This window comes from Mauremys mutica, chromosome 22 (genome assembly GCF_020497125.1).
Source record: "Mauremys mutica isolate MM-2020 ecotype Southern chromosome 22, ASM2049712v1, whole genome shotgun sequence".
Taxonomy (NCBI): Eukaryota; Metazoa; Chordata; order Testudines; family Geoemydidae; genus Mauremys; species Mauremys mutica.
The window spans coordinates 23,003,040-23,030,420 of record NC_059093.1 but is presented as its reverse complement, the minus strand read 5'-3'; the positions used below and the strand labels follow the sequence as shown (position 1 = coordinate 23,030,420).

Sequence of the window (27,381 nt, the reverse complement as noted above, 5' to 3'; positions counted from 1 at the left end):
TAGCTTCTCCAGCTACAGCATGAGGAAATCTCATTTTTAAAACTGTCACTTCAATACTGCAAGGAGCCTTGTGGGTTTTGTTGTTGTTGTTGTTGCTGCCGTTTAAACACAGTGTATAATTAAGATAAATGTGGATCTTTTTGTATTTTCCTCCAATAGGTTACCTTTCCTCAAGATAGTCAAGGAACAAATCCAAGACAAAATGAATCCTCCACACAATCAAGACTGATTTTGTAGTCTAATTATCCAGTTCAAGTAGAAATTTTTTTAACTCTATCTGAAGCAAACTCTCCTAGCTCTCCATAGATTTCCAAATTCTGCTATCCACTGTTTTGACACTTCCATCTTCTCTGGAAATCACAGTTCAGTCCATTTTTAAATCTGTTTTTGGTTCAGGTATCCGTTTTCTCAGCTTGGTTTTTAGTAAGTACCTCAGGAATACTCTACTGTTAAAGGCCACAAAAGAATAGGCTCCATTTTTGGTTGGATATTGATCCATAGAACACATATGCTCCTATAGAGAGTCACAAAATGAGGTTTACTGAGTCATACTATTTATTGATTGTTTCTAGTTCTTTTGGAGTGACCTACCTAGAAGATGAAAATGCAGTGCTCAAAGACAAAGACTGGTCTTTCAGTATTTGACCTGCCTCAGCTTCTGTTGTCTTTTTATTCCTGTTTTCATCGCCTGAACCTTAAAATACACCACATACAAATAAAATGTGTGCATGTGTCAAAAGTAGTCACTCCAAAACCCCTGCTGACTGTGGAAGTGAGAATAGTCTCAATCAGGAGTTGGCAACCTTTCAGAAGTGGTGTGCCGAGTCTTCATTTAGTCACTTAATTTAAGGTTTTGCATGCCAGTCATACATTTTAACGTTTTTAGAAGGTCTCTTTCTATACGTTTATAATATATAACTAAACTATTGTTGTATGTAAAGTAAATAAGGGTTTTTTTAAAATGTTTAAGAAGCTTCATTTAAAATTAAATTAAAATGCAGAGCCGCCCGGACCGGTGGCCAGGATCCAGGCAGTGTGAGTGCCACTGAAAATCAGCTCAAGTGCCGCCTTCGGCACGCATGCCATAGGTTGCCTACCCCTGGTCTCAATGAAGGATGGCTGTAGTACTGAAACACTGCCAATCTCTGAGTTATTGCTGCCCTGCCAGCTCTCTGATCGGACACAAACCCACTTGTATAGTAGCAACTGTGCAAAGTGTACAGAAATCTAGTAGCAGAGGAAAAGTCGAGCATACTGTACTGTTCATACTTTCAGATTTCAAAGCACATATTATATATACTGCAATTGCTTCTATTGGGACAGTCTTTATTCTCCAAGTACCTGGGAGCTTTCAAGAGGATTTGTAATTTTTCAGTTTATTATTAATAGGCTGTGGCAAATTCAGGCCAATTAGCTACCTGGAGAGGGGTAACAATTAGCCAGGAAGGCTTAGCCAGCAAAATAAGGTTCAGCTGGGGCAGGGGTTGGGAAGAAACTAATCAGGTTCAGCTGGCCCCAGTTGCTAGAGACCTTTTTAAACCCTCCCTGACAAGGAAGCCAGGGGGGAAGGAGGACGAGAGAAGCAGGGCAGCTGCCAGCAAGGAGGGACAGCTGAACTCTGAGACTCGCTGCAGGACGGAGGGCATTCTCCCCAGGGGGGGAAAAGAGACTAGAACTAGGAGGCTGGCTGAGAAGGAATCAGCCCGGCCTTGTGAGATTGAGAAGGGTTTTTTTTCCCTTGTGCCTAGCCTGTGCCTCTGAAGCTAGGACGGACTGAGCTAACAAGCAGAGGGGCAGGTATTTTGCCACACATGGTGTCAGGAGTGGGATCGCCCAGTGAGTGAGGCTCCATGGCAAGCCGTAACTGGGCAGGGTGAAGACCACAAAAAAAAAAGAAAAAAAAATTTTTTTTTTCTTCTAAAATGGAGGATGTGCTGAAGGCACTGATGCAGGCCACTGCGGCCCAACAAGAGGCCACCCGAGTGCAGGTGGCTGCCCAGCGGGAGTCCGTACGGGTGCAACAGGAGACCAACCAGCTGTTGATGAGCCAGGCAGCCCAAGATCGAGCAAACCTGACCGAGGTAGTGAATCAGTTGAAGGCCCTGACCACGATGACGCAGGGGGCCCAGGGGGCCCGACCGCTACGGGCAAGCAATTACTTGCAGAAGATGATACCAGAGGACGATGTAGAGGCATATCTCCTCGCGTTCGAGAGGACGGCCGGGCGGGAGGCCTGGCCACAGGACCAGTGGGCCGGTCTGCTGGCTCCATTTCTATGCGGGGAGGCCCAGAAAGCCTACTTTGACATGCCCGCGGAAGCAGCCATGGATTACTCTCGGCTGAAGGCGGAGATCCTGGCGAGGGCAGGCCTGACGCCTGCCATAAGGGCCCAGCGCTTCCACGAGTGGAAGTACCGGGAGGACAAACCCCCGAGGTCCCAGCTATTCGATCTGATACACCTTGCTCGGAAGTGGCTCCGCCCCGAGGCCCATGGTCCGGAGAAGGTATTAGAACTACTGGTATTGGACAGATACATGAGAGGGTTGCCGCCGGACATACGGGGGTGGGTCTGCCAAAACGACCCCTCCTCTTATGATGATCTGGTTGCTCTCGTGGAGAGACACTTGGCAGCCCAAGAACTATCTCAGACCCCCGGGGGAGGGAGGCGCCAATATCAGAGGCCAGCCTCTACGCCGAGGCCCCCGTTCGCCCTAGCCCCGGGCCGGAAAATGGAGGGGAGGCAGGAGGTGAAGGAACCACCGGCAGGCCCGGAAAGACTGGAGGACTGGGGAAGAAGGGCTCCTGGAATGCGTCCCGGCAGCCCGAAAAATAGGGGGCTGCCCAAGGGGGGATACCGATGTTATGCCTGTGGTGAACTAGGGCACATTGCTGCCCAATGCCCTAACCTTGGGGAGCCTATGCAGTGCAAACTAGGGGAAATAGGGGGACCGTGCGGGCTAATCAGTCTGGTCGGGGACACGATGGTCCCTCATAGATACACTCGGCCCGTTAAGCTGAACGGGATAGGGACCACAGCATTAATAGACTCAGGCAGTGCAATTACGCTGGTCTCTGGGAAGCTGGTCAAGCCGGGCCAACTATCCCAGGCCCCGCGCTCGGGAATATCCTGTGTACATGGGGATGTCGGCTACTACCCGACCGTCCCTGTACGCATTGAGGTGCTCGGAAACCCCACCGAGGTGACGGTAGGAGTCGTTCCGAAACTCCCTTACCCTGTCCTTATCGGACGGGACTTCCCGGGATTTGATGGCCTACTCCCCGGGAAAGAGGAGGAAGGGTGGGAGAACCCTGGGGGCCCAGGGGCGGCCCAGATGGGGGACCCTCTCCCCGCTTTCCACGAGTTTGGCCAGGACGTGTTCTCCCCACCGGGGAAGCCCAGGAAACCTCGGAGGGAACGGAGGGCCGACAAAAGGAGGGGGACGAGGATCCTGACCCGGTACCTGACGCCTACATTGGTGGGGGAAAGAAGGGGCGCAGCTGACAGCGGGGCCAGGCCCGCCGACTCCAGCCCATTTGTTGGGCCGGGTTCCCCGAAGGCTATCTCTGAGGGAGAGGGGGAGGAGGACCCCCCCGAAATGGGGCCCATAGGGGCCGCACGTGGGACTTTTGGTCAGGATCAGGCCAATGATCCCCTATACCATAACATTTTTAAAGAAGTAGTCGAGGTGAACGGGGTCCCGGTGGAGGGAAGAGCTAAGGGACCAGGACCGTATTACATGATTAAAAAGGATTTGCTGTGTAGAGTAGTCCGGGTCCAAGAGCGAGTCATCGAACAACTCTTGGTCCCCCGGAAGCATCAAAGGGCGGTAACGGACCTCGCCCACAGTCATCTGTTCGGGGCCCATCTAGGGATGGATAAGACCCTCGACCGGGTTCTACAGAGGTTTTTTTGGCCTGGCATTTATGCAGCCGTCCGGCAGTATTGTTCCTCCTGTCCGGAGTGCCAACTACATGGGCCCCGACCATGCTTGCGGGCCCCTCTGGTCCCTCTACCGATCATTGAGATCCCGTTCGAGCGTATAGCTATGGACATAGTGGGGCCACTGGAAAAGTCAGCCCGGGCCATCGGTACATCCTAGTAGTATTGGATTATGCCACCCGATACCCCGAGGCCATCCCCCTGCGGAATACCTTGTCCAAGTCCATAGCCAAAGAATTAGTCCAGATATTCTCCAGAGTAGGGATACCTAGGGAGATCCTGACAGACCAAGGGACCCCCTTTGTTTCCAAGCTGATGAAGGACTTGTGCGACCTGCTCCACATACGGACCCTCCGAACGTCGGTCTACCACCCCCAGACCGATGGCCTCGTTGAGTGCTTTAACAAGACGTTGAAAAACATGTTGCGGAAGGTGATCAGCTGCGATGGAAAAGACTGGGACACCCTGCTACCATACGTGCTGTTTGCCGTCCGGGAAGTACCTCAGGCCTCCACGGGATTCTCCCCCTTCGAGCTGTTATATGGTCGGCACCCCAGGGGCATACTGGACCTGGCTAAAGAAGACTGGGAAGAGCAGCCAAACCCGGGGAGAAACATTGTGGAACATGTGCTACAAATGAGAGACCGAATCGCCAGGGTCACCCCCCTAGTACGCGAACACATGGAGAAGGCCCAAGGGGCACAACGGACCTACTACAACCGTCAAGCAAAGGCCCGGAAGTTCCAGGTGGGGGACCGGGTGATGGTGCTCCTACCCACGGCAGAGAGCAAGCTCCTGGCCAGATGGCAGGGACCCTATGAGGTAATTGAGGCGGTAGGGGAAGTTAACTACAAGGTCCGGCAGCCAGGTCGCCGGAAGCTGGAGCAGATCTATCACATAAATCTGCTGAAACCCTGGCAGGATAGAGAAACCCTGGTAACGGGGTTGGGGGCGCCACCCCCTAAAGACGATCGGCCCAACCAGGTGGGAATATCCTGGGAGCTGACCCCAGAACAACGATCCGAGGCGGTCAGCCTGGTCGAACGCAACCAAGACGTGTTCTCGGAGAAGCCCGGTCGAACTACGGAAGTGCACCATCACATCTTCACAGAGCCCGGGGTGAAGGTGCACGTCAAGCCATACCGGATCCCGGAGGCCAAAAGAGAGGAAATTCGGAAAGAGGTCAGGAAGATGCTGGCCCTAGGGGTTATTGAAGAGTCTCATAGCCAGTGGTCCAGTCCCGTGGTTCTGGTGCCAAAGCCAGACGGCAGTATGAGGTTCTGCAACGACTTCCGCAAGCTGAACGAGGTATCCCGGTTTGACGCCTACCCCTTACCCAGGATCGACGAACTGATCGACAGATTAGGAAAGGCCCGGTTCATGTCTACCCTGGACCTTACCAAGGGCTATTGGCAGATCCCCCTGGCGAAGACCGACAAGGAGAAGACGGCTTTTGCAACCCCGGAAGGACTATATCAATACACCGTTCTTCCCTTTGGATTACATGGGGCCCCCGCTACCTTCCAGCGGCTAATGGATAAGCTGTTACGGACCCATAGGGAGTACGCTGCTGCCTATCTTGATGATGTCATCATATATAGCCCCGACTGGGAGACGCATCTCGGAAAGGTAGAGGCAGTATTAGATACCCTGAGAAGGGCCGGGCTGACCGCGAACCCCTCCAAGTGTTCGATCGGGTTAGCTGAAGCCAAATACCTGGGGTATGTAGTGGGGAGGGGCGTGGTGAGGCCCCAGCTCAACAAGCTAGACGCCATATTGAAGTGGCCCCGGCCACTGCGGAAGAAGCAGGTCCGAGCGTTCCTGGGACTGGTGGGGTACTATAGGCGGTTCATTCCCCACTTTGCCACCAGGGCATGCCCCTTAACGGACCTGACCAGGGCTCGGGGCCCGGACATAGTGAAATGGTCTGCTGCGGCCGAAGCCGCTTTTGTGGATCTACGAACGGCCCTCTGCACGGACCCTGTCCTAGTAGCCCCAGACTGGGGGCAGGAGTTCGTCCTCCAGACGGACGCCTCGGAAGTAGGCCTGGGGGCAGTGCTTTCCCAAATGGTCGGAGATGACGAACACCCCGTCCTCTACCTCAGTAGAAAGCTCCTGCCTAGAGAACGGAAGTACGCCATCGTGGAGAAGGAATGTCTGGCGGTAAAGTGGGCCGTAGAAAGCCTCCGCTATTATTTACTGGGACGGAGATTTGCCCTAGTCACGGACCATGCCCCGTTGCAATGGATGCACCAGAACAAGGACAATAACGCGCGAGTGACGAGATGGTTCCTGTCGCTTCAGCCCTTCCACTTCACGGTTCGGCACCGGTCCGGGTCTCAACATGGCAATGCGGATGGCCTGTCAAGGGTACATTGTTTTCCGACCCAAGTGGCCCAACCCCGTAGTGTTGAGCAGGGGGGGGGGGATATGTGGCAAATTCAGGCCAATTAGCTACCCGGAGAGGGGTAACAATTAGCCAGGAAGGCTTAGCCAGCAAAATAAGGTTCAGCTGGGGCAGGGGTTGGGAAGAAACTAATCAGGTTCAGCTGGCCCCAGTTGCTAGAGACCTTTTTAAACCCTCCCTGACAAGGAAGCCAGGGGGGAAGGAGGACGAGAGAAGCAGGGCAGCTGCCAGCAAGGAGGGACAGCTGAACTCTGAGACTCGCTGCAGGACAGAGGGCATTCTCCCCAGGGGGGGAAAAGAGACTAGAACTAGGAGGCTGGCTGAGAAGGAATCAGCCCGGCCTTGTGAGATTGAGAAGGGTTTTTTTTTTCCCTTGTGCCTAGCCTGTGCCTCTGAAGCTAGGACGGACTGAGCTAACAAGCAGAGGGGCAGGTATTTTGCCACATAGGCATAATTACTTAGTACAGTACTTACACAGACAACATCTGACATTTTCAAAGCACTTGTGCTACACAAACACCCCGGCGTATACAAACATAGTGAGAGGCAGGATCTGGGCTCAGGAGACCAATGTGTAATACTTGAATCAAACATTCCATTCCAAGGTGAGACAACAGATCCAGACTTGCTCAACCAGTTCCTATACTCCACAGCCAGAGCGGAGCTGCCACAAAAAGGGGGAACAGTAAACGGGGATCAGAGGCTGTCAAGGTTCCTTCCCCACTCTGAACTTTAGGGTACAGATGTGGGGACCTGCATGAACACCTCTAAGCTTAACTACCAGCCTAGATCTGGTCTCGCTGCCGCCATCCAGATTTCTGAGTTATCTAAGGCGCTCCGGTTTGCCAAAAAAGTTTTATTTGGGACCAAATACAGGCTGACTGATAATAAATTTTATCGCTATTGTTTTCAGGGCCCTTTTACAGCACACACACAAGCCCGTGGCATCTGAAAACTTAGAACTAAAGGCCCGTTTCTTACATAGTCACTAGCTTAATACTAGTGCAGAACCTGCACAAGGCAGGACCTGGCAAAAGAGACAGTTTAAGGAGAAGTGTAGAAACAGTGGTCAAATTCCTTTCTGCCTACCAAAATGCTTCCTGTAGTTTGAAGGGGCATGGTAATTTTCTTCCATCCTTCTCCCATATTTAGATTTGTAGTGCGCTGCTGCATTCCACTTTTCTTACAAAATGCTTTATGATCCCTGAATGCAGAAATGCCTTCACCCACTCTCTGCTTAAATTCATCCATGTTCCTATTCAGATCATTCTAATCCAAGTAGCTGACGCTTACTACTTCTCATGTGGCACTGCCCAAAACTCCCAACCATACTTGGGGACCCATTGTGCTAGGCATTGGTCAGAGCCATACTAAGAGACAGTCCCTGTTCTAAAAAGCTGGAGATAGTTGCTGGCAGCTATACAGCAGCAATGAGGCATGTGCCACCTCCAAAACAAGATAGCTTTACAAGAGCAGAACTTTGAGCCTACAAGTTACAGGTCAAATTGTGCACAGTCTCACGCGGAAACAGCATGATGTCCCTCTTTATGAAAGGAGGATGCAACAAATCATAGAATCATAGAATCATAGAATTCAAGATCAGAAGGGACCAATATGATCATCTAGTCTGACCTCCTGAAAGATGCAGGCCACATAAGCCGATCCCCCCACTCCTTTAGCAAGCGACCCCTGCCCCATGCTTCGGAGGAAGGCGAAAAACCTCCAGGGCCACAGCCAATCTACCCTGGAGGAAAATTCCTTCCCGACCCCAAATACGGCGGTCAGCTGAACCCCGAGCATGCGGGCAAGACTCTCCAGCCAGACCCTCTGGAAAAGGTTAAGAATATCATATCATTGACCCATTGTACTATTTACCAGTGTGGCACTGATAAATAGTACCTATTATAACCTATTGACCTATTGACTAAGCCCGGTATCCTATCATACCATCTCCTCCATAAAGATGCATGTGAATAGTGTGCTGGCATTTCCTTTGATTTGCTGCTGACAGGGAAGTTCCTTCCTGAACAATGAAAAGACATCACCTAGTACAACAAGGGAAAGGGTGGGGTAGAGTATAGGGGACAGCTTTTTGCCCTTCACACACAGGGGACATTGGAAAAGCAGGCACAGCTGGTGGTAGACAAAAGGGAACATTCTCTTAGTCACGTGAGTGACTTACCTGAATATCCCGGCGTCCTTGCTGAGCATCTCCCAGTAGTTCAATGGTGAGGGTTCTGGAATCCTGGAGGGCATCTTTGAGGTTGAGAATGATATGACTCACATGTGGTCCCATGGTGCATTCCCAGCAGATGGGGACAGAACAAGTGTCACAATAGAAATGCAGTACCTGGAAAAGGACACAGGGGAAAAAAATGGTATGACCCACTAAGCCACCCACAGAAGAAAATAAGTATCTTAACCATAAGAGGCGATATTACGGATAGTAAGCAAAGTGTTCACAACAGCTTCTATAGAGGAAAAGCGATCCCTCTCGTAAGCAGCCACTCATACATGGACAAGAATAAAATAGAAGTGTTATTGTTTTCTTTGCAATTGTTGGCATTTTATGGATCCCAATGAGTCTGATGCGGGATAGAATCAAGGGACTTTGATGCGATTCAATTTGATGTGATTCGATTCAATTCGACAAGGCTTTATTCAATGTGAACAAAAGGAGAGCCCCTGGTACAAAAAATCAGGCAGAGTCCCTCCAGCAAGGAGCCCCTCCCCTTGATATTTTAGAGCACATGGCACTTCCATAACAAGTTACATAACCTCTAACCAATGAGAGTTAATCTTTCCATATATGGGTTTATCACATGCTCATAGTTCTCCATTCCACATGCTGAGCTCACCCCCCTCCCCCTGGCCTTCTCTAGAATGTTCCTAGGGTGGTGAGCCACAGCATGCTTCCCTATGCATAAGCACCCTACAAACCACATTTTATCCAAAATTAACGTAAGCATCCCTTTAACAATACAGTACCAGGATGTCCATCCCACCCTTCTCTCAAGAACGGAAACCATCTGCCAACATTCATCCATTTGGGTATGTCACCTATTGCACATTTCAGATAACTTTTCTTGCATATACAAACATTGCATAAACTTACTGAGCCATTTACATTTACTGTCCTATTGTTGCACTGGGCACATCAAGCAAAAAAAAAACAAGGACAATCCTCTCTATTTGCAAGACAGAACATACAAGGCAAACTGGATGCAAACGCTTGCCATCATCACCAAAGTTGGTGTTGAAGTCAAGAACTGTGGCAATCCTCCTGTGCCAGCCAGCACTTTCAGTGTCAGTGGAACTTCTGGGAAGAAGCTGGAATTAGGAGGAAGAAACTGTACATTGTAAGTTAGTTACAGAATTTAAAGATTAGCCTGTCCACGTTTTTAAGACAAATGGAATCATGTTGGTTAATAAAACTAAACTAAATCCCAAACCCACATTCACTCCAGAGTGAAACTCTGTATACGCCATATCATGTATTTATTCACTACCATTAACTGCTTGCACGTTTGCATTCCTCCAGGGAGCGCCACCCAGCCCCACTCCTGGCCAGGGCCCAGGCCCCAGATGCTGCCCCATGCCTGGGGCCCCAGTCTCAGCTCTGCTCCCACCTGCAGCCTCAGGCCCTTACCCCGTCCGTGTCGTCCCCCCCCACAGAGCCATGACCCCACTTCTGGCCCCAGCTTGGAGGCAGTGAGGGAGCGCAGACGGGGTGGGGGCATGAGGAAAAAAAAGTCTGGGGACCGCTGTTCTAAGGTGATGTATCAATAGGCTTTGCAAGCTAGATTTAATTACAAGAGAAAGAGAATCAGTGCGGGACCACCACTTAATATGACCATGCTTACTCCAGCTCCACCACCCTTTCTTAAAGTTAAGCTTTTAAAAAAAAATCTAATCTCCCCCTCAGAGACCTCAACATATGTTCGCTCTGCAATGAAGATGACCAGACAGTGAAAGGCAGCTGGAGGAGGATAGAGTGTAGTCAACTTCAAGATGACCTACTAGAATCTTCTAAATCACCAGGTCTCAAATTGTGAGTCGGGACCCACCAAAATGGGTTGCGACTCCCTTTGAATGGGGTTGCCAGGACTGGCTTAAACTTGCTTCAGCCCTTGGCAGCAGGACTCAGGTTGCAGGCCCCCTGGCCTGGGGTTGAAGCCTTGAGCTTCAGCTTTCGCCCCCTGCCCCTGGGGCTTTGGTCCTCCCACCCATCCAGGGCAGTGGGGCTTGGGTGGGCTCAGGCTTCAGTCCCCACACCTGGGGTCATGAAGTAATTTTTGTTGTCAGAAGGGGGTCACCGTGCAATGAAGTTTGAGAACCCCTGCTCTAAGCACAAGTTGGAAAAGGCAAAAAGTGCATTACTCTTTTGGAGCCAACTTCAGTTTTAATTCTTTTACCTTCATACAACATAATGCAACATATTAAGAGGCAATTTAGCTGCACTGGTTTCTTTATTTACCTGAGTGTTAGCGTCTGTATACACCCCAGTGTACCCGCAAAGAATCAGAGGTCCAGCCTGTCCCCTTCGTTACCATAAGTGTAAGGAATCCAGATCTATCTGGGTGACGGAAGGGAGTTCTGTGGGTAGAAGCACAACACCATGCCCACCGACAGCCAACTCCACAGTGAATTAGCGACTCAGAAAACTGACTGCCATCATTTACTATTCACAGTCTCCTTCTCTGAACCTAGCCCCAAGGTTCAGGGCCAGCAGCCAACTTTCCTGTCCCTCGCTTGTTTTTCGTGGTGTTTATTTTGCTTCCCCACCCCACCAGAGTCCCCTGTGCCCAATAAATCTAATGGACTGTGATGGCTGTAGCTCAGAATAAGGTTTTGTATTGATTCTAATTGGGAAGGATTAAGATCCAAACAAACACAGATCTTGCACCAAAACAGCAGATTCCAGTTTTTTCTTCCAGTAGAAAAATGCATATAAGGGTTCTCTTTCAAGCAGACAAATATGTACTAAATTTGTAGAGACCCACATATAAAAGACCCTCCTAATCTGCTGCCCCCCCACATAGGGTGACCAGACAGCAAGTGTGAAAAATCAGGAGAGTGGGTGACGGGGTAATAGGAGCCTATATAAGAAAAAGACCCAACAATCCGGACTGTCCCTGTAAAATTGGGACATCTGGTCACCCTACCCCCAATTCCCATTTCTGGAGTAGCAGACTGAAATTGGAAGAGTTTGGATCATGATTATTGGACATCATATACATTTTAAAAAACTATGACTAATCTTGGATTAGTAAAAACACAATCTGTAGAAGGATAAAAAGTTAATCTTCCATTACAGAAGAGCATTCTATCATGACAAAATGTATTCATTTTATCTCATTTTTAAGAACAGAATTATGTTTTATGTTTGCCTCAGACAAGTTTCAAAAGATTTCAAGTTCTCCCCCACTCAACCACATCCCCCAAAACCAACATATGTAGCTGCTTTGCAAAAAGTTCTCTTTCTGGGTGTAACATTTGGGGGTGCCTTCCACTTAAATTATCTTCTTGTTTTTAAAAACCATAAGGGCAGGAAGCATAAGATTTTTCCCCCTCTTTGAAACTTCATTTTTTGCCCCTCTTGAAGATATCCAGATAATGAAAGGGCAGGGGCAGATTGCCACGTTGTAATTTAACGGAGAGAATTTTGGAATGACCTCTAAGCCACGGCAGCCTTATTAACTGCTGCCCATTCATCCACGGTTGCCCAATTCAAGAACAAATATTTTGTGAATATAGCCTCAGAAATAAACAGCCATCTTGTTTGGGGCAGGTAGTGTAGAGAAGGAAAATTGGAGATAAAGATACCCCTTTCTTCCTAAATTAAAGAAAAATAATCATAATAATAATTAGGGATCACATGAACTATTTTTACTGGATTTACTGTTTGGTTTTATAATTATTACTAGGCTGTTCTGTTCTAAAGATAGTTAAGGAATAAGTGATTTTCTTTTTAAATATTCTCCACTTTGTTAAAGTACTACACTTAGGAAGAGGGCGAAAATCAAATGCACAACTACAAAATGGGAAATAATTGGTTAGGCAGTAGTACTGCTGAAAAGGATCTGGGGGGTACAGTGGATCACAAATTGAATAAGTTAACAACATGAAGCTGCAAAGAAGGCTAAAGCTAATTTTTAAGTGCACTAACAACAATACTGTATGTAAGACATAGGAGGGAAATGTTAATTCTACTCAGCACAGGTGAGGCCTCAGCTGGAGTACTGCATCCAGTTCTGGGTGCCACACTTTAGGAAAGTTGTGGACAAACTGGATTGTCCAGAGGAGAGCAACAACAATTATGAAAAGTTCAGAAAACCTGGCTTAGGAGGAAAGGTTACAAAACTGGGCACGTTTAGTCTTGAGAAAAGATGACAGAGGGAACCTGATACCAGTCTTTAAATATGTTAAGGACTGTTACAAAGAGGAGGATGATCAATTGTTGTCCATGTCCACTGAAGGTAAGATGAGAAGTAATGGGCTTAATCTGCAGCAAGGGAGATTTAGGTTAGATATTAGGAAAAACTTTAACTATAAGGATACTTAGGTTCTGGAACAGGCTTACAAAGGGAAGCTGTAGAATCTCCATCATTGGAGGTTTTTAAAAACCAGTTGGACAAACATTTGTCAGGGATGGTCTAGGTTTACTTGGTCCTGTCTCTGCACAGGGGCCAGACTTGATGATCTCTTGAAGTCCAGTCTGGCCCTAGATTTTATGATTCTATATACCTGGGGAGGGGAAAGAGAGAGAATATGGTCCTGAAAGTTTACACTTGTGGGATATTTGGCAGTTAGTGCCACTGTTAAGTCATAAACAAGTGATAAAGCTGGGTTTGTAGGTCCTTAACATTTTCAATGGCGCAACCTTCAAACTATATTGATTTTTAAAATATATTATATGCATGTAAAATATGAGAAGGTGCTAAGCTTGTTGGTGGAGATCATTTATTCGGGTGATTAGTTTACCTTATTGACATTATAGAAGAAAGTGTCCAGTTGCGAGCTACCTTCCAATCTTCTTTAAATACCAGTGTCAGGGTTCCTTCCCCACTCTGAACTCTGGGGTACAGATGTGGGGACCCACATGAAAGATCCCCTAAGCTGATTTCTACCAGTTTAGGTTAAAACTTCCCCAAGACACAAATTCTCCCTTGTACCTTAGGCCTTGTCTACACTACAAGACTATTTCGAATCAACTTAGTTCGAATTTGTGGATTCGACCTTATGAAGTCGAATTTGTGTATCCATACTAAATACAGTAATTCGAATTTCTGAGTCCACATTCACGGGGCCAGCGTCGACTTTGGAAGCGGTGCACTGTGGGAAGCTATCCCACAATTCCCGCAGTCCCCGCTGCCCATTGGAATGCTGGGTAGAGCTCACAATGCCTGCTGGGGGAAAAATGTGTCGAGGGTGGTTTTGGGTAACTGTCATCATTCAACCGTCACTCACAAACGCCCTCCCTCCCTGAAAGCGCCGGCGGGAAATCTGTTCGCGCACTTTTCTGGTCAGTGACAGCGCGGACGCCACAGCACTGCGAGCATGGAGCCCGCTGCGATCATCGCTGCACTTATGGCCGTTGTCAACTCCTCGCACCTTATCGTCCACCTCTTCCACAGTCAGCTGCTGAGAAATCGGGCGAGGAGGCTCCGGCAGCGCGGTGAGGAGAGTGGCGCAGACCTCTCAGAAAGCAGGGTACGCCGGGCAGTGGAGATCATGGTGGCAATGGGTCACGTTCATGGTGTGGAACGGAGATTCTGGGCCCGGGAAACAAGCACGGACTGGTGGGACCGCATAGTGCTGCAGGTCTGGGATGACACAGAGTGGCTGCGAAACTTCAGGATGCGTAAGGGCACTTTCCTTGAACTGTGTGACTTGCTGTCCCCTGCCCTGAAGCGCAAGGACACCCGGATGCGAGCAGCCCTGAGTGTGCAGAAGCGAGTGGCCATAGCCCTCTGGAAACTTGCCACGCCAGACAGCTACCGGTCAGTAGCGAACCACTTTGGCGTGGGCAAATCTACCGTGGGGGTTGCTGTGATGCAAGTAGCCCACGCAATCGTTGAGCAACTGCTCTCAAAGGTGGTGACCCTGGGAAACGTCCAGGTTGTCATAGACGGCTTCGCCGCGATGGGATTCCCAAACTGCGGTGGGGCTATAGATGGGACTCACATCCCTATCCTGGCACCGGCCCACCAGGCCAGCGATTACATTAACCGAAAGGGCTACTTTTCCATGGTGCTGCAAGGACTGGTGGACCATAGGGGACGTTTTACCAACATCAACGTCGGGTGGGCGGGCAAGGTTCATGACGCGCGTGTGTTCAGGAGCTCTGGTCTCTTTAGACTCCTCCAGGCAGGTACTTTCTTCCCGGACCACAAAATAACGGTTGGGGATGTGCAGATGCCTACAGTGATCCTCGGGGACCCAGCCTACCCGCTAATGCCCTGGCTAATGAAGCCCTATACAGGCGCCCTGGACAGAGAGAAGGAACTCTTCAACTACCGGCTGAGCAAGTGCAGAATGGTGGTGGAGTGTGCTTTCGGACGTCTCAAGGGGAGATGGCGGAGCTTACTCACTCGCTCGGACATCAGCGAAAAGAATATCCCCGTAGTTATTGCTGCATGCTGTGTGCTGCACAATCTGTGTGAGAGCAAGGGCGAGGCCTTTTTGTCCGGATGGGAGGTTGAGGCAAATCGCCTGGCTGCAGTTTATGCTCAGCCAGACACCCGTGCCGAGAGAATATCCCAGCGGGAAGCGCTCTGTATCCGGGAGGCTTTGAAAGCAAGTTTCCTCGGAGATCAGGGTAACCTATGACTCTCCACTTGCTTTCAAGAGAAACTGACCCTGGGCCTGTGTCAGTTTGTGTCGATTTGGATCTGCGGCTACATGCCGCGTTCTCCAAGTTTCCCCCACTTCCAAAGCACGTTTTTAAGCAAATTAATTGTTACACTCATTATTAATAAATCTTTCTTTTACTTTGCATTTCTGTTCTGGTGTTGAGACATGGACGCATACTGTGCTGGGCACGGTGTGCACTGACGTACAGACCGCTTCCTCCATAGAGGACTGACATCCTCCTGCTCCTACATAGGTCCCTGGGGTGGGGGACGGATGACAGTCCGTCTGCATGAAGGGGAGGGTTTGCAGGAAGGGGCGAGTGGTGCCTTCTTTGCATAGGGGTTTGGATGACGGCAGTGGGCTGCGGGTTTCTGCGTGGGAAGGGGTGATGGGTGTGGGAGAAGGGTGACTATCTGTCCGTGGATGAGGGCTCTTGTTGGGGCTCAGGGCAGCGGATAGGCTCGTGGATCCGTTGCAAGTGCATCGTAAGGGCAGCCTGCCTTCACAGTAATGGCGTGGCAGGCGCTAGGACCCTGGACAAGCATACACATTACGAAATGATCAGGGGCAGCATACACAACACAGAATGACCCTGGTGCCTACTGACTGCAGTGTGTGTGTGCCCCGCAGTTGATCCTTTCCCCAAGTCTGTACCCTGGTACTGTAGGCTATACCGTGCAAGTATGAAACCCCTGTCCACCCCATACACCGAAAAATCCTCTGACAGGAAAGACATGACGGAAACAGTGATTAACAGCAAACATCTTTTATTAATCTAATAAACAGTGGGGGGATGAACCTTGGATTTGGGACTGGCTGAGCCTATAAGGGAAGCACTTCTACAAATTTCTAACGTGAGAAGTGCGGGGTACACGGCCGCTCTGCTCTGGTTCAGTGACAGTTCTCACGGCCTCTACCACCCCTCCGTCTTGTACTTTTGGGTGAGGGGGGGCCAGGACTTCTTGGCTGGGGAGGGCGATTGCAGAGACACTGCAGGGGGGCCCTGTCCTCCAGCCTGCGGTCCTGCAGGACATCAACAAGGCGACGAAGCGTGTCCGTTTGTTCCTTCATGAGACCAAGCAGCGTTTGGGTGGTCTGCTGGTCTTCCTGCCGCCACCTATCCTCACGTTCCATGAGTGTGCGATGCTGCTCACATAGGGTCTCCCTCCAGTGTTTCTGCTCTGCAGCCTCTGCTCGGGAGCAGGCCATCAGTTCAGCGAACATGTCGTCCCTAGTCTTCTTCTTTCGCCGTCTAATCATTGCCAGTCTCTGCGAGGGGGATGCCGGGGCAGTCCGGGAAGGAGCCGAAGCTGTGTGATGGGGAAAGTTAGTGATTTCCTTGTACAGATACATTTTGGCGAACAGTGAACACCATCTAGTCAATTTCTATGAAGAAGACCGTACCGGACAACAAGTGTCACGTGGTCTCCAGAGAAGCACAACATTTTGGCCTACGCTCTGATTGGCTGCGCCATTGAACAGGAGAGCGGAGAAGTCGGGAGAGATAGCAGAATCCCTCTAGCAGAGAGTCCTGGTAAGCCTTACAGTACATTATGCTTATCAGTTAACGGATAGCTGTGCCGTCGTGCTAAAGGCAATCTGGAAATCAGATACTATGACCCTTTTGCAGCCACTCCCGACACTGCAGGGGAAAGATCAATGTATGCTTTTCCTGTGTGGCCTACAGCACGTGGCTGCTAAGCGCGGGGCTTTGTTATGCAAAGTATAAGTAAACCATTAAGAACAGTAACTATTCGCTAATTGCCCTAATTAGATGCAGCACTTCAGTAACGAGATTACCCTGAGGCGTGTCTCTCGAGTGCAGAAAGAAAGGATGTTAAGGGAAGCACTTCACCGACCGGGACCCTACGCGGCCATGCTGGTAGAGGCGATGGTTCCCCTGTATCTGAGGATGTCGTGGCGTGGAAGAGTGAGCTTCACCGGAGGACCAAATAAGGCACCTCTTCCTCGAAACCTCCTGCGGAGGGTATTTGAGGAACTGTTTGAAGCATTTGTGGAATTGTCCATGGAGGACTATTGTTCCATCCCAATCTGTGTAGACCTACTGTTCGTTTAGTTTCCCTTTAAAAACTTTTAGATATAGTATTTATAGATAGAATTTATATTTTTGGTATACATGTTTTCGACCAAATAAATATTTTCTTGTTTATACGACTTACCGCCTGATCCTTCCCCTGACTCTGAGTCCGGGTTCACGGCCGGTGAGGGTTGGTAGGGGATCTCTGTGAGGGTGATGAAGAGATCCTGGCTGTCAGGGAAAGCGGCATTGTGTTCGCTGTCGCCTGCGCCTTCCTCCACGGACCCTTCGTCGTCTTGCCCATCGGCGAACATCGAGTAGGAACTGTCCTGGCTCACTATGCCATCCACTGAGTCCACGGTCACTGGTGGGACAGTGGTGGCAGACCCACCGAGAATGGCATGCAGTGCCTCGTAGAAGCGGCATGTCTGGGGCTGTGCTCCGGAGCGTCCGTTTGCCGCTCTGACTTTTTGATAGCCTTGCCTCAGGTCCTTGACTTTCACGCGGCACTGCATCGCATCCCGGCTGTATCCTTTCTGTGTAATGGCTTGGGAGACCTTCTCGAAGGTCTTTGCATTACGCTTGTTGGAGCGCAGCTCCGACAGCACAGACTCCTCGCCCCACACAGCGATCAGATCCTGGACTTCCCGGTCTGTCCATGCTGGGGATCTCTTTCTATTCTTGCATTGGGCTGACTCCTCTGCTGGAGAGCTCTGCATCGTTGCAGGTGCCGCGGAGCTCGCCCCGATGTCAAAGCAAGAAATGAGATTCTAACTGTCCAGACAGGAAAAGGATTTCAAATTTTCCCGGGTCATTTCCTGTGTGGCTGCTCAGAACATCCAAGCTCGGACTGCTGTCCAGAGCGTCAACAGAGTGGTGCAGTGTGGGATAGCTCCCGGAGCTACTAAGTTCGATTTGCATCCACACCTAGCCTAATTCGAGCTAGCAAGTGCGAATTTAGCGTTACTCCACCTGTCGGGGTGGAGTACCAAATTTGAACTAAGGAGCCCCCTAGTTCGAATTAAATGGCTTCCTGGTGTGGACGGTTGAGCGATTAGTTCGAATTAACGCTGCTAAATTCGATTTAAGATCCTAGTGTAGACCAGGCCTTAGATTAGGTAAACGCTGCCACCACCTAGTGATTCAAACAAACATTTAGGGAGGACCACTTGGAGCCCTATCTCCCCTCTAATATCTTCCCCCTTCCCCCAGCCCTACACCCCCTTTCCTGGGGAGGCTTGAGAATAAACAAGATGAGCACAGACCAACCACCTTGGGTTTTTAGGACACCAAAAAAACCCTAATTGGATTCTTAAAAAACAGAGCTTTCTTAAAAAGAAAAAAGGTATAACAAGCACCTCATGTCAAATAACTATTACTGGGTTTTATTGTATCACAGAGCATCCTATTCCCAGAGCAGACAAGGGTTTGTAAAAGAGATCCAGGACCAAGTTAGATATCCTAAACAACATATAACTGCACATATCATCCCATCACTGGGACATCAATTATCAATTTACTGTCATTCCATTCGGAGTATTTAGATATGAAAAAAATACTGGAAAAAAGTATATGATACCATAGATTCATAGAATCATAGAATCTCAGGGTTGGAAGGGACCTCAGGAGGTCATCTAGTCCAACCCCCTGCTCAAAGCAGGACCAAACCCAACTAAATCATCCCAGCCAGGGCTTTGTCAAGCCTGACCTTAAAAACCTCTAAGGAAGGAGATTCCACTACCTCCCTAGGTAACCCATTCCAGTTCTTCACCACCCTACTAGTGAAAGTTTTTCCTAATATCCAACCTAAACCTCCCCCTCTGCAACTTGAGACCATTACTCCTTGTTCTGTCATCTTCTACCACTGAGAACAGTCTAGATCCATCCTCTTTGGAACCCCCTTTCAGGTAGTTGAAAGCAGCTATCAAATCCCCCCTCATTCTTCTCTTCTGCAGACTAAACAATCCCAGTTCCCTCAGCCGCTCCTCATAAGTCATGTGCTCCAGCCCCCTAATCATTTTTGTTGCCCTCCGCTGGACTCTCTCCAATTTATCCACATCCTTCTTGTAGTGTGGGGCCCAAAACTGGACACAGTACTCCAAATGAGGCCTCACCAGTGCTGAGTAGAGGGGGATAATCACATCCCTTGATCTGCTGGAAATGCCCCTACTTATACAACCCAAAATGCCATTAGCCTTCTTGGCAACAAGTGCACACTGTTGACTCATATTCAGCTTTTCGTCCACCGTAACCCCTAGGTCCTTTTCTGCAGAACTGCTACCCAGCCATTCGGTCCCTAGTCTGTAGCAGTGCATGGGATTCTTCCGTCCTAAGTGCAGGACCCTGCACTTGTCCTTGTTGAAACTCATCATATTTCTTTTGGCCCAATCCTCTAATTTGTCTAGGTCCCTCTGTATCCTAGCCCTACCCTCCAGCGTATCAACCACTCCTCCCAGTTTAGTGTCATCTGCAAACTTGCTAAGGGTGCAGTCCACACCATCCTCCAGATCGTTAATGAAGATATTGAACAAAACCGGCCCCAGCACCGACCCTTGGGGCACTCCACTTGATACCGGCTGCCATCTAGACATGGAACCATTGATCACTACCCGTTGAGCCCGACCATCTAGCCAGTTTTCTATCCACCTTACCGTCCATTCATCCAGCCCAGACTTCTTTAACTTGCTGGCAAGAATACTGTGGGAGACTGTATCAAAAGCTTTGCTAAAATCCAGAAATAGTACATCCACTGCTTTCCCCTCATCCACAGAGCCGGTTATCTCGTCATAGAAGGCAATTAGGTTAATCAGGCATGACTTGCCCTTGGTGAATCCATGCTGACTGTTCCTGATCACTTTCCCCTCCTTTAAGTGGTTCAGGATTGATTCCTTGAGGACCTGTTCCATGATTTTTCCAGGGACTGAGGTGAGACTGACTGGCCTGTAGTTCCCTGGATCTTCCTTCTTCCCTTTTTTAAAGATGGGCACTACATTATCTTTTTTCCAGTCATCTGGGACCTCCCCCGATCGCCATGATTTTTCAAAGATAATGGCCAATGGCTCTGCAATCTCATCGGCCAACTCCTTTAGCACCCGCGGATGCAGCGCATCCGGCCCCATGGACTTGTGCTCGTCCAGCTTTCCTAAATAGCCCCGAACTACTTCTTTCTCCACAGAGAGCTGGTCACCTCCTCCCCATACCGTGCTGCACAGTGCAGCTGTCTGGGAGCTGACCTTGTCTGTGAAGACAGAGGCAAAAAAAGCATTGAGTACACTAGCTTTCTCCACATCCTCTGTCACTAGGTTCCCTCCCTCATTCAGCAAGGGGCCCACACTTTCCTTGACTTTCTTCCTGTTGCTAACATACCTAAAGAAACCCTTCTTGTTACTCCTAACATCTCCGGCTAGCTGCAACTCCAAGTGTGATTTGGCCTTCCTGATTTCACACCTGCATGCCTGAACAATACTTTTATACTCCTCCCTGGTTATTTGTCCAATCTTCCACTTCTTGTAAGCTGTTCTTTTGTGTTTAAGACGAGCAAGGATTTCACTGTTAAGCCAAGCTGGTCGCCTGCCATATTTACTTCTCTTCCTACACATCGGGATGGTTTGTTCCTGCAACCTCAATAAGGTTTCTTTGAAATACAGCCAGCTTTCCTCGACTCCTTTCCCCGTCATGTTATTCTCCCAGGGGACCTTGCCCATCAGTTCCCTGAGGGAGTCAAAGTCTGCTTTTCTGAAGTCCAGGGTCTCTGTTCTACTGCTTTTCCTTTTTCCTTGTGTCAGGATCCTGAACTCGACCATCTCATGGTCACTGCCTCCCAGGTTCCCATCCACTATTGCTTCCTCTACTATTTCTTCCCTGTTTGTGAGCAGCAGGTCAAGAAGAGCTTTTCCCCTAATTGGTTCCTCCAGCACTTGCACCAGGAAATTGTCTCCTACACTTTCCAGAAACTTCCTGGATTGTCTGTGCACCGCTGTATTGCTCTCCCAGCAGATATCGGGGTGATTAAAGTCACCCATGAGAACCAGGGCCTGTGATCTAGCAACTTCTGTTAGTTGCTGGAAGAAAGCCTCGTCCACCTCATCCCCCTGGTCCGGTGGTCTGTAGCAGACTCCCACCACGACATTACCCTTGTTGTTCATACTTCTAAATTTAATCCAGAGACACTCAGGTTTTTCTGCAGTTTCATACTGGAGCTCTGAGCAGTCATACTGCTCTCTTACGTACAACGCAACTCCCCCACCTTTTCTGCCCTGCCTGTCCTTCCTGAACAGTTTATATCCATCCATGACAGTACTCCAATCATGTGAGTTATCCCACCAAGTCTCTGTTATTCCAATTACCCCATCCCTTCAAGCCAGTTTACCATGTATTCCCAAATTCTGATCAGCTACAAAATTGATTCAGGGACCCTTTAAAACTCTGTTTCTAATTTCACTATATGTGCTTTCAAGTTTTAGGGAATCTGTTACCCAAACTATTTAAGCCTATAAAAGCAGTGTGTGCTGTGGAAAGCATACATTCCCCACCCCCTCCCCAACCATCCCTCTCCTCCACAAAAAAGTAAATGAGACAAGGTGGGTGAGAGAGGCCAACAGAAGTTGGCCCAATAAAAACTCTCTCACCTTCTGTCTCTAATATCCTGGGACCCCCCAGGGCTACAACAACACTGCCTTTTTTAAAAAAAAGCGATACACATTCCCCATGTCACAGGTCTAACCAGAAGGCAGATTCACAACACACTCCTTGTTTATGTGTACTAATTTCCCCACCACAAACACAAAAATTTAAAAAATGCACCACCATCATTTGAAGGAAGCAATGGACCCCATGACAACTTTTCACCTACTTTTAGGTTAGCAAAAATAGATGTTAGATCTCTAAAGTCAATACTTCTTCCTCTGAAATAGAAATCTTTACAATCCCAAGTGAACTGTTGAGAACATTGGTGGGTCTTCTAGAGGTTCAGCATCAATGAGACTGTAAAAGTTTATAGCTAGTGCTCTTACACAAATCAAACCACCCTCATGGGAACGAGAAACAACTGACACCAAATGGAAGAAGAAGGGTTAGATCTCCTCTCTCCCCCGCCCTTTGCTTAAGGCAGGAGGGGGAAGCCTCCCGAACAGGCCAGTTGAAGGCAAACCAGCAATTCTCCCTGTCAACCAGGACACAAGTTCTTCCCCAGAAACCTAAGGCTCCCCCACCTTTCAGGCCCATCCCGAACTGCTTGCTCTGATCGCAAAGATCCTCTCGCAGTTTGCCGTAGCCAGCGTCACACAAGAGACACTTTGCTGTTCCACTCATGATTCTGATGGGAAACCCGCCCCGGGATATTTCCAAGGGCTAAGGGAGAGGAGAGGGGAGGGGAACCACTGGCTGGGGCGAGCCCTGGCCGGGTGCAGGCGGAGGGAACCCGGCGCCCTGCAAGGGCACCCAGCGGGGAGAAGGGCGAGCTGGCGGCCGGCGCACACTTGAGCCCAACTGGGGGGGGGTTCGAAGGCAGCTCCCTGAGAGCGGGGGAGCAGGAGGGGGCCGGGGCGCACGGGAAGGAAGAGGCAGCCCCGAGTTGCCCAAGGCGCCGTCAGAGCTCACCTCGTCGCCGTGGCGCATGCAGTAGCTGGCCCGGTCCGGGGCGGCCGCAGAGGCGGCGGCGGGGGACGAGCCGCTGCTGGACCAGCGGTGCCGCTGCTGCCGCGGGAGGGGAGTGGGGCCCCGGCTGCTGTGGTTCTGCTCCTCGGTGGCGGGCCCCACCACGTCCTGCAGGTTGCCGAGGAGGAAGCTGGAGGAGGGCAGCGCGTCCATGCCCCAGGGCTCCGAGAGCGTCGCCTTCCGCTGGCAGATGGGGCAACGCAGCTCGAACGCGGCCGCTGGCGGGCGCTGCGCCTCCAGGCACTGGCAGCAGACGGCGTGCAGGCAGGACAGGGCCTGCAGGCAGCGGGACGGGGTGCACCGCTCGTGGCACAGCGGGCAGCGCTGAAAGTCCGCCTCGGGAGACGAAGCCATTTGCAAGCGGCCTGGCTGCGGGGGGAGGCGGGCGCGGGGCAGGCGCCTCAGCAGCAGGGACTCCTGCAGAAGCCGGGCTGCGAATCAGTGCCTGGCACCGACGATGAGTCGGTGTCTGAGGGGAGCCGGAGCGCCCGGAGTCGTGTCCAGTTCGCTGCTGCGCAACAAACCCTGCCTGGCCGCCTCTACTTAGCGCCCTGGCCAGTATAGCGAGTCCCCAGAACTTTGAGTCTGGCTGACACCGAGTCTGCCTCCGTCCCCCGCAGTGGACTCTTCGGACAACGTGATGACCACGTGTCTCTTCCAGTGCTTCGGCGCCACTCCTGCCCCCCCCCCTCCAGTAGGAACTGGCCCCAGCGCTGCTGGAGCGTCGGCAGGGGATCGCTTCGGTGCGCCTCGGGCCTGGTTCTCCCCTTCCCTCTGAGCCGCTGCCCGCCCGCCTGCCCCCCAGCGCCTGGGCTGCTCCCGCTCCAGCTCAGCCCCAGCGGCAAAGGGGAAACTTTAACCCTCTTACTATTGCTGGCTTTTCTGTGCTGCCTCTTTCCCTAGCAGCCGCGGATTCCTGAACCTCCTAGTAATTAGGCTTTTTAAGACTGCGAGGGCTGCTTATAGTATTTTAACACTTCTAATGCTTTGTCTGACGTTTTTAGATTCATTAGCCCTATAATGCAAGATACGTTTAATATGTACAAATTGTGCTTAGTTTACCTTTTGTCCGTTATACCTGTAATCATGGGATTCGCATCATAAAGAAGGAGCGACTTGTATTGAGAGGACAATTAAACAAGTTCAATTCAATTTTGAAAACATCCCATTAAAAAATTTGTTCTGAGCCTTAAATCATTCAGTTTAAAGAACACTTCTTGTTATGTCCTGGACAACTAGTCATTAACTAAACCCCATACCTGTGATCCAGTACAACTGAAGCAACAGGAACTCCTGTATCAAAATGTAAGGGGTGGGTGCAAGGATTCTAGGATTAGTATTTAAGAACTCGTTAAGAAGATAAGTAAATACACAAAACTAGCCTTAATGTAATATGAAGATTGCAAAATACATAAATACATTAAATTAAATAAAACGTTTGGTGTTTTAACCAAACTCTCAAAAGGCAGGAAATTCCAAGAATTAAAGTTGCTGCTTCACTGTTAACTCAGCTAGATTGCTTGTCCTCTGTATATATGGTGTGCTTTAGTGCACCATACATGAACAGATACATGATGTTTTGCATATAGTAAGGGAAAGAGAAAATACTGAAGAGATTTAAAAAAATGAAAAGGAGGTAGGGTTAGAGTTAGAAATGAGCTACAAAGCCAGAAAGGGTACAAATCTATGAATGAAAATATTAGAAAAGTGCTGAAACTGTCAAAACATGACATAAACAAGAAGCAGCAAAGAATCCTGTGGCACCTTATAGACTAACAGACGTTTTGCAGCATGAGCTTTCGTGGGTGAATACCCACTTCTTCGGATGCAAGCAGTGCATCCGAAGAAGTGGGTATTCACCCACGAAAGCTCATGCTGCAAAACGTCTGTTAGTCTATAAGGTGCCACAGGATTCTTTGCTGCTTCTACAGAACCAGACTAACACGGCTACTCCTCTGATACATGACATAAACAGGGTATGAAACAAACAGCTAAAAGGCAAAAGCTAATAAAATAAATGAGCAAAATAGGAAAGAGAAAAACAGGGTAAACAGATTGTATATCGTTCCGCCTCCTCTTTTAGCTCTGTCCTGCAAATATTTATATACGTTTTCCTTTTGTGCCAAGAAGTAAGCACATGTTAAAGTATTTGGAGAACAGGGGCTTTACTCTGTATGGTCCTGGATGCTGCAAAGAGATTTGCAAATGAGAAGGATCTTTTCTCTTGCACTGTCTCATTGACAAGAGTGGGACTCCCTGAGAAGATAAAAGTCCACACATACAGATCAGATCAGAGTGTCCACCAGCTTCCTCAGTGGATCTTGTCAGCTTCTTCATTTGGAAATAATCATCTAATCAGACAGAATTTCCAAGGTGGACTATTTCCATGTACAGCTTATACCCACGCTTTGCACGTTGACAGTAGTTGGCTTTTTCAGCTAACAAACTTGAACAAAGGAATTTTGCCCCTTAGTGCTCCAAGTGCCTCTAATAGGGTCCTGGTGTCCCACACACATTCTGTAAACTCCTCAACACTTACAAGATCCACTGCATTTGTGCTAAACCTTCTAAGTCTTACAGCACAGTTTCTTCCTGTTTCAGCAACAGAGCCTGCAAACTGCTGTAAACAATTAGCTACCCAGGGGCGGCTCTACGTTTTTGGCCGCCCCAAGCAGTCATTCCCGGGAGGCGCCCCGGAGCCGCGGGAGCAGCGGACCTCCCGCGGGCATGACTGCGGAGGGTCCGCTGGTCGCGCGGCTCGGCTGGACCTCCCGCAGCTGCGGATGGTTCGCAGGTCCAGTGGCTCTGCTTGAGCTGCCGCAGGCGTGCCTGCGGGAGGTCCAGGCGAGCCGCGGGACCAGCGAACCGTCCGCAGTTATGCCTGCGGCAGGTCCGGTCCTCCCGGGGCTCCGGTGGACCTCCCACAGGCGTGACTGCGGCAGGTCTCCCAGCCTAGCCTGCCGCCCCCCCGGGAAAGGGCCGCCCCACACGCGTGCTTGTCGCGCTGGGGTCTGGAACCGGCCCTGAGGAAGAGGTACCTTGGCAGAGGGCTGATCTGGTGCTCTTCCTTTACTGTAATTTGGGGGGGTGTTGGAAACTAAAATGCTGCATTCACATCCTAAGATGGACCTTTCTTGGGGAACAGGTTTCACCGTTAACTTGAAACTTTGGCCTACTCCTATTGCAATCAAAAATGGCAAAACTTCCATTGAGTTTAATAGCGCAGTTTTGGGACCTTGGTGATTATACTTTATTTTCTGCACAGGAATTCTCCACCAGTTTCCCTCTGTCCTGAAGGCACAACGAAGCGAAGCTATCCAAATAAAGTGCTCCAAACGCTGCACAGATTTGCTGCAACGGTGACAATGTATCCAAACAAGGATCAGCGGGTATGGATGCTATATGCTACAATGCTACTCGGGCTGTTGCTGAACTTTGCCTTACACAGGAACAGCAGCAGCTACTGTGATCAAGGCGACATAAATGTTTCCGATCTAATCCCTTGTTTCAGTCAGGTTTCGGACTGCAGTTTCTCATCTTTGATCATTGCCCAAAGGGGTGCGCGTTCTAAGATTTTTTTAAGCTTAAGCAAAAGAAATTCAGTCGTTCTGTGGAGCAAAGAAATGGGAGAAAATGTCTTCCTTGTTATAATAGTGTTCTAACAGCTCTAGTGTTGAAATGGCTGGGTGAAATTTGGCAGGGAAATAGCTCTCCCTGAAAAGCACCGTGGGTGTTCTGGTGCTAACTGGTTGTGATTTGACTGAGTTATAACCCATTTAAAAGTGCACTGTGTTTTCTTCCTAGGCTTGTAAAGTTTCCAGCCAAAATAGTCAGCCCTGTGCATATGTGTATCTAGCTTAGCTGGACAGAGACAAATGTTGTGAAAGTGGCCTCTGAATGAGCCAGGACTTGGCAGGAATCCTTGTCTGATTCAGAGTCCTGTGGCATGTTATAGACTAACAGACGTATTGGAGCATGAGCTTTCGTGGGTGAATACCCACTTCGTCGGATGCATGCACCCAGAAAAGCTCATGCTCCAATACATCTGTTAGTCTATAAGGTGCCACAAGACTCTTTGCTGCTTTTACAGATTCAGACTAACATGGCTACCCCTCTGATACGCGTAAAAACTGCAACGCTCCTAAAATTTTCACTTAAGGGGCTCCCTTCTTCAAGCCCCTATGGTGTATGGGGAACAGGTTATTCTGGATATGTTTAGCTTAGTTCTGCATTGTGAAATATGTTTTTTAATATACATTTTCATTAAAACAGCAGCAACTTACAAAATCTGTGTTAAGAGAATGCTAAGGTTGCTCAGTTAAGCGCTTAGAAGTCAGGAAATGACAGTGGAAAGTAGCAGACTAGACCATAACTTTGTCCTGTTTGTGTGGGCATTATGCTACATGGTCTTGTAATTTATCCAGTAGTTTAATAAAATAGATAATTTTTCTACAGCCTTAGATATGTGCATGTGTGCTACTTCGA

The 27,381-nt window shown here is 49.4% G+C and overlaps 1 protein-coding gene across 1 annotated transcript in view; it reads right to left on the bottom strand.

Annotated features, from left to right (window-relative positions):
- LOC123354629 (E3 ubiquitin-protein ligase TRIM71-like) overlaps positions 1 to 23,250 on the bottom strand; it is a 33,748-nt gene extending 10,498 nt beyond the window's left edge. The window contains exons 1-2 of the mRNA XM_044996743.1: positions 22,840 to 23,250; positions 8,530 to 8,697 (exon numbers count right to left, since the gene is read on the bottom strand). Of these exons, the coding sequence (XP_044852678.1) occupies positions 8,530 to 8,697; positions 22,840 to 23,250 (579 nt within the window). The remainder of the gene's footprint in view (positions 1 to 8,529; positions 8,698 to 22,839) is intronic.
- Positions 23,251 to 27,381: the final 4,131 nt, after the last annotated feature.